We start from the raw sequence: 16344 nt of genomic DNA on the forward strand, positions 1-16344 counted from the left end.
GTTTGGGCTGAGGGCTCAGTTTTGTTTAGAGTACTTGAGCTTTGTTCTTTAGGGGATTTAGGACTTACATAGCCAGAGTTACATGTGTGTCTCATAGCTTGCTTAATAATGGTAGTTGCACTGAGGAACAGGGTCTCTCCTCTGGTGATATCTGGCTCTTCTGCTTAAAGTAGGTTGAGATGAAATTCTGGTTTTACAGTTGTTTTGCTCTTGGGTTGGAGACTCACACTTCATCCACGGAGTATGTAATATATGGATTTTTCTAGCATGTCCTAGGGAGCTTTCCCTAGGGATTCCTGAGTGCTCGGGTGCCTGCAGTGGGGGGCACTGGGGCTGTGGTCAGGGCAGAACAGAGAGAGCACAGACTGCAGGGAAAATCATGTTCGGGGGTGGGAAAAGTAGGACTACTTTTGGCCTGCATTGTGGAATTTTGTTCTGGGCCAGGAGACTTTTTCCATTCTCCAACCAGATAAGGGCAATAGAGAGGATAAAGGCTCTGGAGCACAAGTCCTGTGAGGGGCACCTGAGGGAGCTGGGATTTTTTAGCCTGGAAAAGGGGAGGCTCGGGCCTGACATTACAACCACCTGAAAGGAGGGGGAGTAACCAGGTAGGAGTCGGCCTTTTCTCCCACGTAACAAGTGACAGGATGAGAGGAAATGGTCTCAAGCTGCACCAGATAAGGTTAAGGCTAGGCCTAATGGAATTTCTTCACAGAAAAGGTGATCAGATATTGGAAAGGACTGCTCAGGGAAGTGGTGCAATTACCGTCCGTTTAGACTGGACCTGGTACTTCGATCATGATCTAGCTGCCAGCGGGACGCTCGGTCACAGGCTGGACTCAATGATCTCGGAGATCTTTTCCAACGTTCTGTTATTCTCCGCTGTTCGGTACTAAGCTCTCCTCCCGGCAGCCGAGGAGCCCACCGCCCCAGGAGCCGCAGCCGGAGAAGGGGCGGCGGGGGCCCTGGGGCGGGCTGTGGGCGGCTGCTCCGGGCCGGGCCCTGCGCCGGCTCCGCCCCGCGCCTGCGACTCCCGGCGGCCCGCGGGGCTGCGCCGGGCGGCGCCTGCGCTCGCTGCCGGGCCGGAGGCCGCGGGTGGGCACCGGGGCCCTCCTGCCTCGTCTCTCTCCCGTCCCTCCCGCATCCCTGCGCTAGGACCCGGGATCGCGACCCCGCCTGTCCCTGCCTACCCCGGCCCGAGCGGCGTCCTCGTTATTTCTGTTTGAATTAATAAAGCGGTCGCGGGCGGTGTAATCTTTGGGTTATTCCTTCTTTTGTGCCCCATAGATTTTTCTCTCAAAGCAGCTAAGGAAGGACAATGGGAGTTCAAGGACTCTGGAAGCTGCTTGAATGCACCGGGAGACCCATAAACCCAGAAACGCTGGAAGGGAAAATTCTTGCTGTTGGTATCCTTTAAAGTAAAGCTGCGGAACCGAAGTTGCTAGGGAGATTGTTTTAACTATTTCCCTTATTTATAAGTGATTATTTTATTATTATTAATATTATTATTATTACTACATTTACATTGCCTACATTTTGGTAAGTGGAAGTTTTGCTTTATAATATGTTAAATACTAAGCTTTCTTGTTTTAATCTTTAAAAAAATAGACTTTTTTATTTTAATAAGTTCCTTATACAAGTGTTTGACTATAGAATTTTGCACTTCATAAATAAGTGTGCTGCTCTCAGTAGGACTACAAGATGAGGAAGTTTTATACTTATGTATTAGCTTTCCTGTCCTGTATACTTGGTTAAATGCTGGAAAGATGGGGAAGGAAGTTACCTGTCATTTACCTGTATAAATAACTGAGGAGAAATTTGCTGCGCTTTTGCTTTCACTCTGCTCTTTGTGCAGGGCGATAGGGCAATGATTTAGTCTTCTTCCAAGTTCACAGCTATTTGGATTTTCTTGGTTTTAGTAAAACAAACTTGGAGCCATGGGCAAAAGCCACTCAATCAAATCTGTGCACTTTATAGGAACTCTCAATGTGTATATGTGTAAAAGAGCACATTTTTTTCTCTCAACGAGTCTTTAAGATATCAGTATTTGGTTGAACCAAGCAATAAAGGGAGCCAGGGATCGTGGTGGTATTTCTGTTCGGAATGCTCACCTGCTCACTCTGTTTCATCGACTCTGCAAGTTACTGTTTTTCCGGATTCGCCCCATCTTTGTTTTTGACGGAGAGGCACCTCTTCTGAAGAGGCAAACTTTGGTAAGTACCTTTGTGAGTTACTGCAATGTAAAAGAGGCTGTATGGTAAGCAGTCATTTTCAGTTTCCTTCCTGTTGTTCTGCTTATGATTTTGAGCTTTGGGGATGGAGGATTGAGGTCCACGGCTCTGCAGGTGTCCTTTGCGGTCGCAGCCTGGGTCTGCTCTTGGAGCATGCAGCAGCTCTTCTTTAATCTAGGCAGGTTTGATATGCATGGGAGCCAGGTTGCAGAGAAGTGGATGATAGCACAAGGCTGGCTTGTGCTCCAGAATAGACCTGGATGCAGCTCTGCAGGCATTTGTACCTAGAAGCTGAAAGCTATTCCTGAGTTCCACAGAGGAAACAGACATAGATTTAGAGGCTCTGAAAGCTCTGGTCCCCTTGGTGTAGGATGAGTTAGGAGTAGCTCATAGGCTCAGCACACAGAACTTTCACAGGGATTCACTGGATGTGCATCTTCAGCATCCTGCAAAATCTTGGTGTTAATCTTATTTTCATAGGCTAAGCGAAGACAAAGAAAGGAAACTGCCATCAATGATTCCAGGAAAACTGCAGAGAAACTCTTGAAAACACTTTTGAAGAGACATGTTATCAAAACTGCTCTTAAAGGCAAAAGGCAAGAAAAAAATTTTCCCCTTGTTTATAAATGACAGTCTTTTTGAAGCTGTTAATTGCTGTTTTGTTTTTTTTTTTTTTCCCTAAGAAATGAAGCTTTGCCTAGTATTACAGAAGTTCGAAGAGAAGGAATTGATGATATGTATGTACTGCCTGCTTTGGAGAATGAAGAGAAGAATAGGTAGGTAGAATTAAGAAAAATAGCTTAGATGGCTTTTAATAAACGTAGGTAAAAGTATAAACCACATTTTTTGATGCTGATGAAAGGCCTTTGACCTGTGAGACACTGTAATATATATATTAAGTATATTTCTTTATTTATTATTATAGTTTCTTTTTGGATAGAGAAGCCTCCTAGTTATTTATGGGAAAGTAACAGAAGGAGCTTTCAGCCCACAGATTAAATTTCTACACTGGATTCGTATATAAGGATGAAAGTTCTACCTCAGTCTCTATGGCCATGTTCATACAACTAAATGGGACTAATTGTTCAAGCTTGGGTGTGGCAGCTTGATTCTGTTTTGTGTTGACATGTTCAGCAGAGGCAGGCTTTGTCTGTACTTGTCACACTGGTGGCATCTTCTTAAATAACACTAAGTGAGAATATGAAGTGCCCTGTCGGTTACACATCTGTATAAAAGTATAATATAAATATATATATATTTATACTGACCAAGTAAGAATTGTGTCATGATCTAAAGAGCAGCAATTGTCTCCATCTAGTTTTAACTGACAGAAGTTTGCCTTCTTACTCTCTGTTCAGATCTTTATGACGTTTATGTATTTATATATTTGTTTGTGTATATATATGTGTGTGTGTGTGTTTATGTTTGATGCTGCACGTTTTTGTGCTTGACCAGTGAAGGCATAACTAACGTCTTTTTGCTTAAAATAGAAACTCTGTTCTCCTGGGTAAATATCTGCAACTTTTGTTTTCTCTTTGTGATTTTTAGCTCAGAAGAGGAGGAAGAAAAAGAGTGGCAAATGAGAATGACACAAAAAAAGATGTTGCAAGTAAGTGCAACCTAGTTGCCTTGTTACTGTGAACAATCGTCTCATTCACTTGCTATACTTAAAACACAAACAAAAAGCCAAATTTTTGGAGATATAGGTCTTATTGTAGCATTACTTATCAGCAAACAAGTTAATCTTCAGTACTATAAGAATTCCTATTAATGAGGAAACATAAATGTGATTTCTCCACTAGAATACAGCAGAACAGAAAATTATTTTGGTATCCTTTTGCTTTCTTTTTACTGCTTCCTCTGAATATATGGAGAAGACATTGGGTTTTGTACCAATGTAAGTGAAATACATGTATTTGTGCACATGTGTGTGCATGTTAAAGACAGCATATTTTTAAAAATTCTTGTGCTTCTCCAAATGTGAACTGAAGTTGAAGCACTTAAGTCCTTGAGTTTTCACAGATAGTTTCTGCATTTGCTTCTGATGTGCTGATCTGATAGGAAGAGAAGAAGAGAAATATATGACCTAAGAAGAAGACATAATAAATAATAAAATGATCTCTTCTTTTCATCAATAGAAAAAAAAAAGAGAAAAAACTTTTGGAAAGACTGTTTATCTTTGAAGTAGTTCTCTTTCGGAAGGAGAACCTCTTTGGAAGGATAAAATCAGAACAGCTGAGGCTATATGACCTGCTTTAGTGATTTATACTAAGTATCATTTTGTAAAAAGAATGAAACCAAGTTTCTTTATACAATGTACCTCAACAGGGTACTTAACACATTTTAATTACATAGTAGTTACTTTTTTTTTCCTTTCTTCACCATATGGGAAGTGGCAATGAAGTTCTTGTGTGGTTTGTTTTGTTTTTTTCTTCTTCTTTTTTTTTTTTTTTTTTTGTTTGTTTGTTTGTTTGTTTTGTTTAGAATTATGTTCTAAATATTTTATTGTTTTTGTTGTGCTGTAATATAAAATATAGATTCTTGTTTTCCGTTTTTATAGGAACAGTTATGTGAAAATCCTTATTCTGTAGATATTGAATCAGAAGATTTCCACAAACTGCCTCCAGAAATAAAACATGAGATCTTAACTGATATTAAAGAACTTACGAAGCGAAGAAGAACATTATTTGAAGCAATGCCAGAGGTAATATTTAAAATAACTTTCAAGGCATTGGAATAGAGCTATTTCCATTAATGCAAATAAAGAAAGAGTACTACATCTGGAAAGCTTTACATACTGGACTATTTAATATGAGATGTTACCTTGAGGAGAAAAAAAATCCGATGAGATAATGACTCTTAACAGCCTTATCTCTTGATTTCCACTAAAATTAGCAGAGCTAGTTTTAAAATGTTAAAAATCATGCTGTGCCTCATCAGCGTTATGCCCAAGACTGCGGAACATGCTACTGGTGTAGATGAACCAGGCAGTATGAACAAGGCTTGGATTCCAAACCCTGAGATTGTTAGAGGAGCTGGCAGCTGGGAAAAGGATTTTGTAACTTAGGCAGATGTGTTGAAGCTGTTCAGACATGAATGGGGAATCCTATAGTGCCACTTCTACAATGAGGTTTTGAAAATACAATATACACAGATCAAATGATGGTTTATGTCCAAATGTAATCTAAGAACCATCATTTTAAGATGATCCACATGTAGATTCTCTTTTAATTATTTGGGTTTTTTTAAGATGGGGGTGAGCTCTGATAGCCAAAATTGAGATGTCATGTTCTCCAGCACTCAGAATTACTGGTACCTTTCAGAATTGTTGTATGTTGCCAGGATAGTATTGCTGTTGCTTGGGAGTGCAGCAGCCCGTGAAAGACAAATGTTAGCTGCTTAAAGGAACTCTTGAAAGAATTTCCACACTTCCAGAATGTGGGAAATTAATTTGCTTAAAAGGGGCGTTTTATTTAAATTGATTTGTTTGTTTTGTTTTGTTTTTTGTTTTGTTTTTTTGAGGACTCCAATGACTTTTCCCAGTACCAGCTTAGAGGTTTGCTTAAAAAAAGCAGCCTCAATCGGCACATAGAAAATGTGCAAAAAGAAATGAATCAACAGTACTCGGGTGAAATCCAAACACAATATGAAAATGAAGGTGGTTTTGTGAAAGAAGTGGAATCAAGGAGGGTTGTCTCTGAAGAGACTTCTCGCTATATTCTGATAAAGGGTATGTCAGGTCTTAATTTTATAAAACCTATCACTTGGAGTATGTACTCCGGCACACTTAAAACTGGCAGTTTTAAGAAAAACCTGAATATTGTTTATTGGTGCATGTAGCCAGTACTTTCTATGAAATGTGCATTACTGTTATATGTTATTAACTGTGATCTGTAAACTTGTAGAAAACTAGTTTAAAAATGTTTATATAATGATGTTCATTATGTAAAATGGAATGTTATTATAAAGCAGTATTTTCCCACACAAAACTTTCTTTCAGGTATTCAAGCAAGAGAAGCTATGAGTAGAGACTTGGAAACTACTGCAGGACCCTCATCAAAAATGCATGAATTGACTAAATTAAATAAAATCAATGAATCTCCTGCTAATGAAAAGCTGTCTACATCTGACAAGATGCAGACAGAGGAAGATACCAAGGTGGTGGCAGCACCCCCCTCTCCTCGGACATTGCTTGCTATCCAGGCAGCGATGGTGGAAAGCAGCTCAGAAGAAGAGCTGGAAGCAGGAGAATTGAACGTGGACCAGTTTGTGTCAGAGGAAGGCAGTGTGTCTCCAAGAACACTGCGGGCAATTCAGCAAGCTCTGAGTGAAGATGATAAAGGGGGGGAAGTTGTTACTGCTACAACTGATGGAATGCTGTCAGAAAGACCAGAAAGGAAGAATTTTCTGCCTAGTAGCTCAGATGAGGAGCAGATTCCTGAAGTTAAGGAGGGAAAGAACATTCCTACAGCTACAATTCATTCATCAATCCAAGTGACTATGCAAGATGCTAAATTTAAACAGAAGAGTCAGGAGTTGGAAAAAAGTCATATTACACCCAAAGACACTGGTATAGTTAGAGGGGAAAATTATTGTGCTATTGAAAATACTAGAAAAGGTAAAGAAGATATAGACAAAAAAGATAATGATTCAGAAAATCAAATTGCATCCAAGGACACTAGTATATCCATAGGTGAAACTTATATTGATAATACTGCAAAAGACACAGAAGATGTAGGCAAGGAAGAAAATGGTTCCAAAAATCATATTTCACCAAGTGATACCAGTATATCCAGAGCTGAAAATTGTTCTTGTATTAACAATACTAGAAAAGACAAAGAAGACTTAGACAAAGAAAAAAATGGTTCCAAAATGGACTCAGAGTCTCTGAGAGATAAGGATATGAATTTGTGTTTGCAGAAGCCAAGCTGTTCTCCTGTGCAAACTGGTGTAAGTGCTTTGATTCATGCTGAAACAACAGACCTTTTGAAAAATGAGGAAAACTTGAAAATTTCTGAAAATGCACAGGAAGTAATTTCACAATCAGAGGAGAATGTATCTGAGGATATTAGATTTGTTCCAGAAACAAGAGATCCTGAGGAGGAAAGTAAAGGGATATCACAGTCTGAAGACAGTGATTCTGATGGTATGTGCTTTTTGATTGTGTAAAAGGGTAAGAAAATAGGACAACATTGTATTTGTAGTCAGTTGAAAGTAACCTTTTCTCTTAGTAAGAAATGTTTAAAAATGCATCCACTCCCATATATATAGGAGGCAGGAAGAAAATCTGAGCTGTGTTTTCCCCTTTGTGTCGCATTTTGTCATTGAAACCTGAGTATAGAATATGGAGAGTCAGGAAAGCATGCTGTGTACATTGAATTTAACTGATTTATTAATCGGTCAGCCACTTTATTTATGTAATTTCACAATCCTTATATTAATCCACTGTATATAGAAAAAAAAGTCACTGCGCAAGTTAAAAGTGTGTACAAGTCTCTGTTTTCCTTTGATAGGAAGCTTTATTGAAGTGGATGCTGAGGTCGGTAATGAGGCTGAGTTTGTTACTAATTATGATGAAAAAATGGATGATGAACCAACACTTCCAGAAGTGAAGACAGACCGACCTGATGCTTTCACACCGGACTTGCTGAAGGAGTCTGAAGATGTGCAGTTGGAGAACACTCAGAATGTTGAAAGAGAAGCTGATAGTAAAGATGCAGTGGATGAGTGGCAAGACATCAGTTTGGTAACTCATTGTTTCTTCTTTTGAACTTGTAATGGAGTGCTTTGCCTCCAAATAGTTGTTAAGGAAAACTATTGAACAGCTTCTTATTGTTTCATTGCTTTCTCACATAGGTATCTAATTGTATGGGAACTGATAAAGAGGTGGTTAATCATAATCTCGCTAAAGTTAAAGGAAAACTTCGAGGTTTTAGCAAATAGATGACTAGACTATCTCTGGTCTTACAATTTGCTGCATTAGAGAAACTGTAACAACTTCCTAGTGTGAATTAAAGGAACATATACTACTAGAATAATTGTAGCTGGAGACTTTGTGCTTTACTTTACTAAGTGTACCTGAATTGTTGAAATAATAAAAATCTTGGTTTATATTTTCAGGAAGAACTAGAAGAATTGGAAAAGAACCTTTCTGCTGAGCAGAGTACTCTTCAGTCTCAAAAACAACAGCAGGAACGTGTTGCTGCTTCTGTAACAGGACAGATGTTCTTGGAAAGCCAGGTAGTATTTGTTGAGTCATTTTGATTTGTTTCTTTCCTCTACCCCAGTCATTTACTCAAAAGCTGTTAGTAATCTTGCTTAGTTATAGGTCACCTTTTTTCCCCTCTTAGAAGCTTGTTTTCTTCAGTTTGCTTGATTTAAAATATTGAAAATGTTGAGGTAATCTTGAATTGCAACTATTATAAGTAAGTATAATAACATTATAAAACAATAGTATAGTTACAGATAAATGAGTATATCTTTTGAGCACCAACTTTTAAAGGTTAGGCCAGTTTGATCTTGGCCTGTTTTTGTAAGGTGCAAAATGAAAAAAAATATTAGGAAGTTATGTTGAGCAGCAAAGAATTGATACAGACTGTGTATTAGGTAAACTGTGATTTCCCCTAGTGATTAAAATGTTAAAAAATTACAAGAAGTCTGTATAGTTTATGCCCTGAGTAAGCGATTTGAAGGAATCTCACCAGTAAAGCCTGAATAAGCCTGTTACTTCTGTGTCAGTGTTTCAAGGTTTAATACAATGTATTTGGGTTAACAAACCCATAATATAGCAGACTAGTTATAGTGTCTATGATGCAATAAACTTATACTAACAAATTCTGAGAAATATGTAAATGCTTGGTTTTTCTTAATGGGACAGTTTAGGTAGTGTTGAAATGATATTTAATCTTGGTTAAATATTTGCACATATTTGTTTCTTCAGGTGATTTTTTAAAGGCCAGTAGGTTGACTTTGCAGTGTTATGTGCCATGTAATCATATGGCACACCATTATGGTTGTAGGTCTTTTGATCTTGTGCTTTTATTCTTAATTACAGTAAAAATTTAAAGTCTTGAGACTGATGCTGTCAAGCCTCAAAAGCCATGTGAGTGAAGAACATAATCCAGGCTTGTGTAACTAGGACAAACCTGTAAACCTAGTGCATGTGGAATATTTAACTGCGGTTGTGTAATGTATCCCATAAAAGGAAAAATGCATCAAAATAGAGGCATATCTAAACACTATCCAAGGAATGATTAGTCTTCCTGCTGTTTCCTGCTTGATGTGAATATTTCTCATATGCTTTAATACTACTTTCTTAGATGAAGTGATGACCACATTTTTTTTTTAAATAGGATTTTTTAAATTTTACTTGTTGTATTTAACCTACCTGCATCTTTTCTTTCCTGGAGCCTACATAATTGTAATGCATGGAGTTTTCTCCTTGCTGTGCAAAACAATACTTAAGTATGCTTGTGTAATTAAGATGGCAGGTTCTCAAACCGTGTGGGAAAAGTATGCTCAAGTAGTGCTTGATTTATATGGCACTGTCTGCCTGAGAGGAATTGAGTGGGGATTCCCTCTTGACTTAACTTGAGCTTGGCACTTTTTACCAGAAGTTTAAGGTTTGTAGTCAAATAATAAATAACTCTCAAGTGTGAATCTAGCAGTTCTGAGTTAAGCAGAATTGTATTAGAAGTTAACTCTTGAGATGATTTAACTGTTTTCCTTCTATCCTACAGGAGCTCCTCCGTCTGTTTGGCATTCCATACATCGAAGCTCCGACGGAGGCAGAGGCACAGTGTGCCGTGTTGGACCTTACTGATCAGACCTCTGGGACAATCACTGATGACAGTGACGTTTGGCTGTTTGGTGCACGACACGTTTATAAAAATTTCTTCAGTCAGAACAAATACGTAGAATATTATCAGTATGTTGACTTTCAGAACCAGCTAGGTAAGCCTCAGGTATTGATTTGTTAAACGCAGTCTTTAATAAGACAGCTCTGTCCTCTGTCTCTTTGTATTTTCTACAGAATTTTGTGTCTCTTATTCAATGTGTGTTCTTTGGAGAGTCTCTAAAACCATTCCGTTCTGTTGCTGTTTCACTGCCAGATGACCCCCCTGAATTTGCAGACCACCTGTATTTAATACACTCAGTTAGTGTAATGATCATCAAGGCTGGAGATATGAACTATTATACCAGTTTCTCGGTAAATGTTAACATGCCTTTTCTGATGTGGTGGGAAAAATGATATTCTGATATCATCGGATTTTTTTGTCTTCTGGAAATAGAAGTTGGTTTTGGACATATTGAGATGTAATATATTAAAAGAGGATCTGGAATATGTGTAACACATTTATCATATAGTTGACACTGAAAAATGTTTTTTTCCTGTCTGATTACTCTTGAGCTACTCTAATCAAATTATTGCCAATTTTGTTGAACTACTAAGCTTCAGTATCACATAGAGTATTAGGCAAAATATGAACCAATTTAAACTTGTTATTATGTCTTGAGCAGAACTCTTTTAAAATCAGTTTTGACATTTTCAATTTGAGAGGCTATAGACTTTGAAATAGTAGCATGTAAAACTTCATAATGTTTTTATGTGGTAAAAAATGTAGCTTTGGTAAATGGAATGAAATATTTTTCCCCTACTTCAATGTGGTACTGTGGCTTTATTGGAAAGGATTGCTGTAAAAGCATGTCTGTGATTTTTAAATGGTTTTGATGTGCTAAGCAAAAGATTTATTTATTTATTTATTTATTTATTTATTTATTTATTTATTTATTGAGAAATAATAGTCATCATCAGTCTTTATGTCACATTCCTCTGCAGTCCCATGCTTCTCCTTTCCCATGCATTGCAGAAATTCTTCTGTCTGGACAGATGATGGATATTGTGACTAGCACGATGATGGTATTGCTTTGCATATTTAGACTCACATCCCTCCTTTTCTACGTGGAATTTTTAAAAAATTGGTTTTTTTCAAACCTAAACTCTTGAAGCTGGTCACTAAAAATCAGTCTGCTTGCCTCACACCTTATAGCCGATCAAATAGAAGTGGTCAGCTGAGTTCTTCCTTCTTTCTGGCTCTTTCACAGGCTCTTCTGGTCTGCTTAGTAACTGTACCAGCACAGAGCAAGAGGCTCCCAGTTGAGGAACACTTCTAGGAAGCAGAGGCTATGGTACTATGGACTAGAATTCAAACAGAATGTTTTTATTTGATTCTGGCATTACTCAATTCAGGTCAACATTAGATGAGAACAGGGCAGTAACTGGATGTAATAAACCTAAAAACAATATCTTTTAACAACCTTGAATTTTGAAATTACAGAATCACAGAATTATTTATGTTGGAAAAGACCTCTGAGATCATCAAGTCCAATGTTTGTCTGATCACCACCTTGTCAACCAGACTGTGGCACTGAGTGCCACATCCAGTTGTTTCTTGAACACTTTCAGGGATGGTGACTCCACTACCTCACTGCACAGTCCTTTCTAATGTTTAACAATAATTTCCATGAAAAAATTCCTCCTGATGTCCATTGTAACATTTTCACTTTGGCAAGATATATTTGTCAAATTAACACAATTATTGATGCTTGAGTTAGCAGGAGTATATTGATACTGCTCCAGAATATAACTTAGCAAATTCTGATGTTGAATTAAATATAATTTTATTGCATTAAGGCCTTTGTGTTCCTTTCAGTTTTTGCCTTTCTGATAATATTTTTTATTTTGTAAGCTAATAAATGCTGAATCTATAAACTTTCTTTTCCAGGGTTGGATAGAAGCAAACTAATTAATTTGGCATACTTGCTTGGAAGTGACTATACTGAGGGCATCCCAAATGTTGGCTTTGTAACAGCGATGGAGATTTTAAATGAATTTCCTGGGCATGGCTTGGAACCTCTCTTAAGATTCGCGTATGCTTAATTGTGATTTGCTTTTTTGTATCTCCATATTTTGATTACTAGTAAATATGCTTTTCTGATGCTTAAGTGTGCAGCAAAACATATGACCGTCACTGACCATCATTAATGGTAGGCTGTAAAACATGACTCCATGATATCACTATTTGTAATGATAAGTAGATAAAGTGACAAGTTGATATAGCAATCACAGTGAGACAAAGACAGCAGAACAGCTGTAGAATTGTGCATCTGCCTCAGAGTTTATTGGAGAGCTGAATCCATAGTAGAACAGAGGTTCATTCTCCCTGGGTTGGTGAGAGGTTGCTGTATCTTGCTCATAGAGAAAGAGGACTTGATTGAGGAATGGATGACCTGGAAGGAGACAGGCAGGTGGGGTGTGGGCAAGAAAAGGGTTTGAAGAGGGCCAAGGTAGCTGTATTGTCAATGGCAGGGATTTTCCCTTTCTTTTCCTTGCATACCAAAAAACCTCCAAGAATTATTATTGTGTGTGGAACATCCTCTACAAGTGAGGCTGAAATTGAGGCCTTCTGTTTAGCAGCTTATGGGGAATCCAGGTGATATTTGCTACCTTGGCTTACAATAGCTGCATTTGATGTGTGTGTTTTGTCTTTCCTGCTTTTAAATTTTTTGTCCTTTTGGCCATCTTTCATTTGGACATTTTCTACATCATCTCTTGTAGTAATTGAAGTAGGGAGACTAAGGCTATTGAAATTAGCGTGGTGGCTCTTGATATTTCAGATTTTATTTTATGGGGCAAATTAATAATTTTCTCTATTTTTCAGTGACTGGTGGAATGAGGCTCAGAAGAATAAGAAAGTGAGGCCTAATCCACATGACACCAAAGTCAAGAAGAAACTGCGGGAGCTACAGCTTTATTCAGGTTTCCCAAATCCAGCAGTGGCAGAAGCATACCTGAAACCTGTGGTGGATGAGTCAAGGGGTTCATTCACCTGGGGAAAGCCTGATGTAGAGCAGATCAGAGAATATCCTTTTATTTGTTAGGTAAAAGTACTTAGTTTGTAAGGAGTCAGTAATGGAGTGTCAAGTTCTTAACATCTCCTTGTTGTGAGGGGCCCCAAGCCCTATCTGCATGTGCTCCCCTAAAATGATGCCACCTCTGGAACAGAAGGGAATGCTGCCATGTGTATGTGGCAGTCAGGGCTGCTCTGCCCTCCTAAGAGAGTGGGCTGCCTCACTTTGCATGCAAAGATAATCTTGTAGCTGAACTGACTAGTTTGTTGTGATATGGTATTTCTGTAACTTATGTTTATGTAACTGTCCTGTGTCTTTTTCTCCTCTTGAAGTGGGATTGTTTGCACACTCCCTCTGTGTGTTTGCCATTTTTCACAAATAAGTCTTGAAGTCTAGACAGAAATGATGTTTCAGTTTGCACTTTATCCCTAGTTGTTTCCTGAATTTCTTCCAAAAATGCCTACTTTTTGCTTCAGTTGCAGTCTGAGCTGCAGTGAACTATTGAAAAGTAGATGGCAAAAAATGCAGAGCTAATAGTGTTTTAAACAGTAAATAAAACTTCCAGTAAGTGCAAGTGTAAAAATAAGGTATATTTATAGGCATTTTGTATTATGGCAATATCATTTAGCCAAAATGAGTTCTGTCTTCATTGAGACATGGTTTGGGAAATGCTGATACTAGAGAAAAAGTTCTGCAGCTAATGGAGATGGAGTAGTGTGATTGTGGTATGTTGTTTTAATCGAGTCTTTTGTCTGATTTTGTAGTAAAAAAAGCTTTGAAGTGGAGCAGCTTTCCTCCAGGCATTATTTACTTCAGGAATTTTCATTTTATGTGTTTACAAAATACCAGTAGTGCCCATTTGGTAAAGTTCCTTAACTTTCTGCACATTCTGCAAGGATCACTTTGGCTGGACTACAACAAAGATAGATGGAATCCTCTTGCCTGTGATGAAACAGCTGAATTTGCAGCAGGTAAAAGTCTGCCTGTAGTTTAGGGATAACTGGAAAATTGTGAGAGAAGCATTTTAAAAGAACAGCAAGGCTTTGAAGTAAAATGTTTTTCTCAGAAGCTGGGTTATGGTTTTTAATCTTTTATATATATATATTTTTTTTAATCACTAAGCTTGCTTCTCTAGACTTCATTTCTGTATGATTTGAATGTGCTCTGAGGGACTCTGCATAATTTCAGACTTTGGTTTCAAGTTTCCTTGCCTATCAAGCACCCATCTCAAGTCCAGGTTGCTGCTTTTTCTGGACACAGTCAAGCTACAGGTACCTCAAGCAACTTCAGTACTTCTAGAAGACAGTGTTCTATAAACACTTTATAAAGTATATAAAAGTGCCCCTGAGATTTTGGTGGAGTGATAGTGTCCATTTGATGCTGCACACGTCCTTTGAGGACGAGTGCAGACTGAACTGCTGAGCAAGTGTCCATTAATAATATTACTCTAATTTCCAAGTAAATGTTCTGTCAACTTTATTAACACTTGAAAGTGAATAGTGATGCCCGCCCTGGTAACTGTCAAAGTGGGTTGTAAAATTGATCCCTAGTGTCAGATTCTTTTTTCCCTTTTGCCGTAGACAACATAGATACATTGTTTAAACCAGTGTTCTAGGTTCTCTGTATCACTGAGTGGAGTGAAACCCCCGTAGTTACATATACTTTCAGGTTGAGTGGAATCTCCTTTGGAAGTGTCTGTCTCTCTTAGAAGATGTTACAGAAAACGTAGAGGAATGGCTTAGCCTGTACAAAAAGCCTAGCTGTGGTTGAATAGCACAAATCCACACTGTGTGATGACTGTTAGTTCTACTTTTCAGTCTTTATGCTGTAGCAGCATGTGGTGCAATGAACTTGAGTCAAAAGCCTGTGTATACTTGCACTTGGAGGCACAAATGCAAAGTGCACTTACAGCATTTACTTAGCAAATATTCTGCTTTAACAGCTGGAAGCTAAGGATGTGTTTGTAAAGACATACTTAAGAGCACTACAGAAATTCTCTGTATTAGGGTTGACAATAGCAACATATGTCTAATCACCAGCAGCACAATGTTTATGAAATCTCACTGGAGTTTGCTAATTATTAATTTCTGTAAAGGTTCTTGTTGCCTAATTTATTATAAAGTATGGGTATTACTATAATGATGCATCTTACTGTTCACATCTGTGTGCATATGTATTAATTTCATTACTCCTTTGCCCTGTTTTAGTTTCAGATGCTTTATAATATAGCTAGCAACTGAATTCCCATTACAAAAACATTCAACTGTGTTTCTGTTTTGTTTTTGATAGACTCAGCTTCGAATTGATTCATTCTTCAGACTCGAACAGCATGAAAAACAAGCTATTAAAAGTCAGAGACTACGCAGAGCTGTGACTTGTCTGAAGAGAAAGGAAAAGGAAGCAGATGATGAAGTTCAGGAGGCCACTGCTGTCACAGAGATGGAACAGCCTGGGAAAAGGAAAGGGAAAGGTACCACAGGTGCTGCAAATCAAGCTGCAGCAGCAGAAGCACAGAGTGGAAAGAGAAGAAAACATTCAGATTCCAGAAAAGAATTTTTATATGGAGGTGGTTTTGTTGGAAATTTGCATCTTTCAGAAACTTCTAGTGACTCCTCAGTGGAGGAATCCAAAGGCAGAGATTTAGGCAAGAGCAAAAGGAAGAAAAACATGTCTGCAACACAGACAGCAGACCATAAGGAGAAAAAAGGGCACAGCAGCTCAAGTGGTGAGGATGAAGACCTGGGAAATGTAGTCATGGTGACTGCCAAACCTGTGTTTGAAGGCAGAAAAAAGAAATCACGGAGCAAGAGAGGAATAAGAAAGAAAATGTCTTAAAAATATTTAAAAAGACTGTGATTTTTCTGATTTGAGCTTTGTAAATATTCTAATGAATTCTTTATAGAATGCAATAAATTATCTCTATTTGTAATGCATTTTGTCATGCATTTTCTGTCCAGAACTTAAACAGAAGTGATTCTAAACAATGAAAACACTAATTTTAGCACATTTACTCAGAAAGACCTAGATTGCACTTGATAGAAGTTTTCAGGCTTCAGATTTTAAAATTGAGCCAAAACATGTTCATTTATCTTCATTCTAATTGATTTGATAGAGCTGTTAAAATCACCTGCAATCTGTTGCTTCTTAACTTGAAATTTAAATGAAATTCTGAAAATTACTTGTGTTATTTCTAGGTGTTTCA

At 38.0% G+C, this 16344-nt stretch overlaps 1 protein-coding gene across 1 annotated transcript; it reads left to right on the plus strand.

Annotated features, from left to right (window-relative positions):
* The first annotated feature begins 1056 nt into the window (after positions 1–1056).
* On the plus strand, positions 1057–16071 carry ERCC5 (ERCC excision repair 5, endonuclease). Its single transcript, XM_014873342.2, has 15 exons — positions 1057–1406; positions 2038–2213; positions 2712–2827; positions 2915–3007; positions 3780–3840; positions 4792–4935; positions 5754–5961; positions 6232–7377; positions 7745–7977; positions 8352–8471; positions 9971–10184; positions 12017–12161; positions 12953–13153; positions 14029–14113; positions 15432–16071. The coding sequence occupies exons 1-15, from the start codon at positions 1319–1321 to the stop codon at positions 15975–15977; spliced, it is 3576 nt and encodes a 1191-aa protein (XP_014728828.2). The 5' UTR covers positions 1057–1318; the 3' UTR covers positions 15978–16071.
* The last annotated feature ends 273 nt before the right edge of the window (positions 16072–16344 follow it).

This window comes from Sturnus vulgaris, chromosome 2 (assembly GCF_052056855.1).
Source record: "Sturnus vulgaris isolate bStuVul1 chromosome 2, bStuVul1.hap1, whole genome shotgun sequence".
Taxonomy (NCBI): Eukaryota; Metazoa; Chordata; class Aves; order Passeriformes; family Sturnidae; genus Sturnus; species Sturnus vulgaris.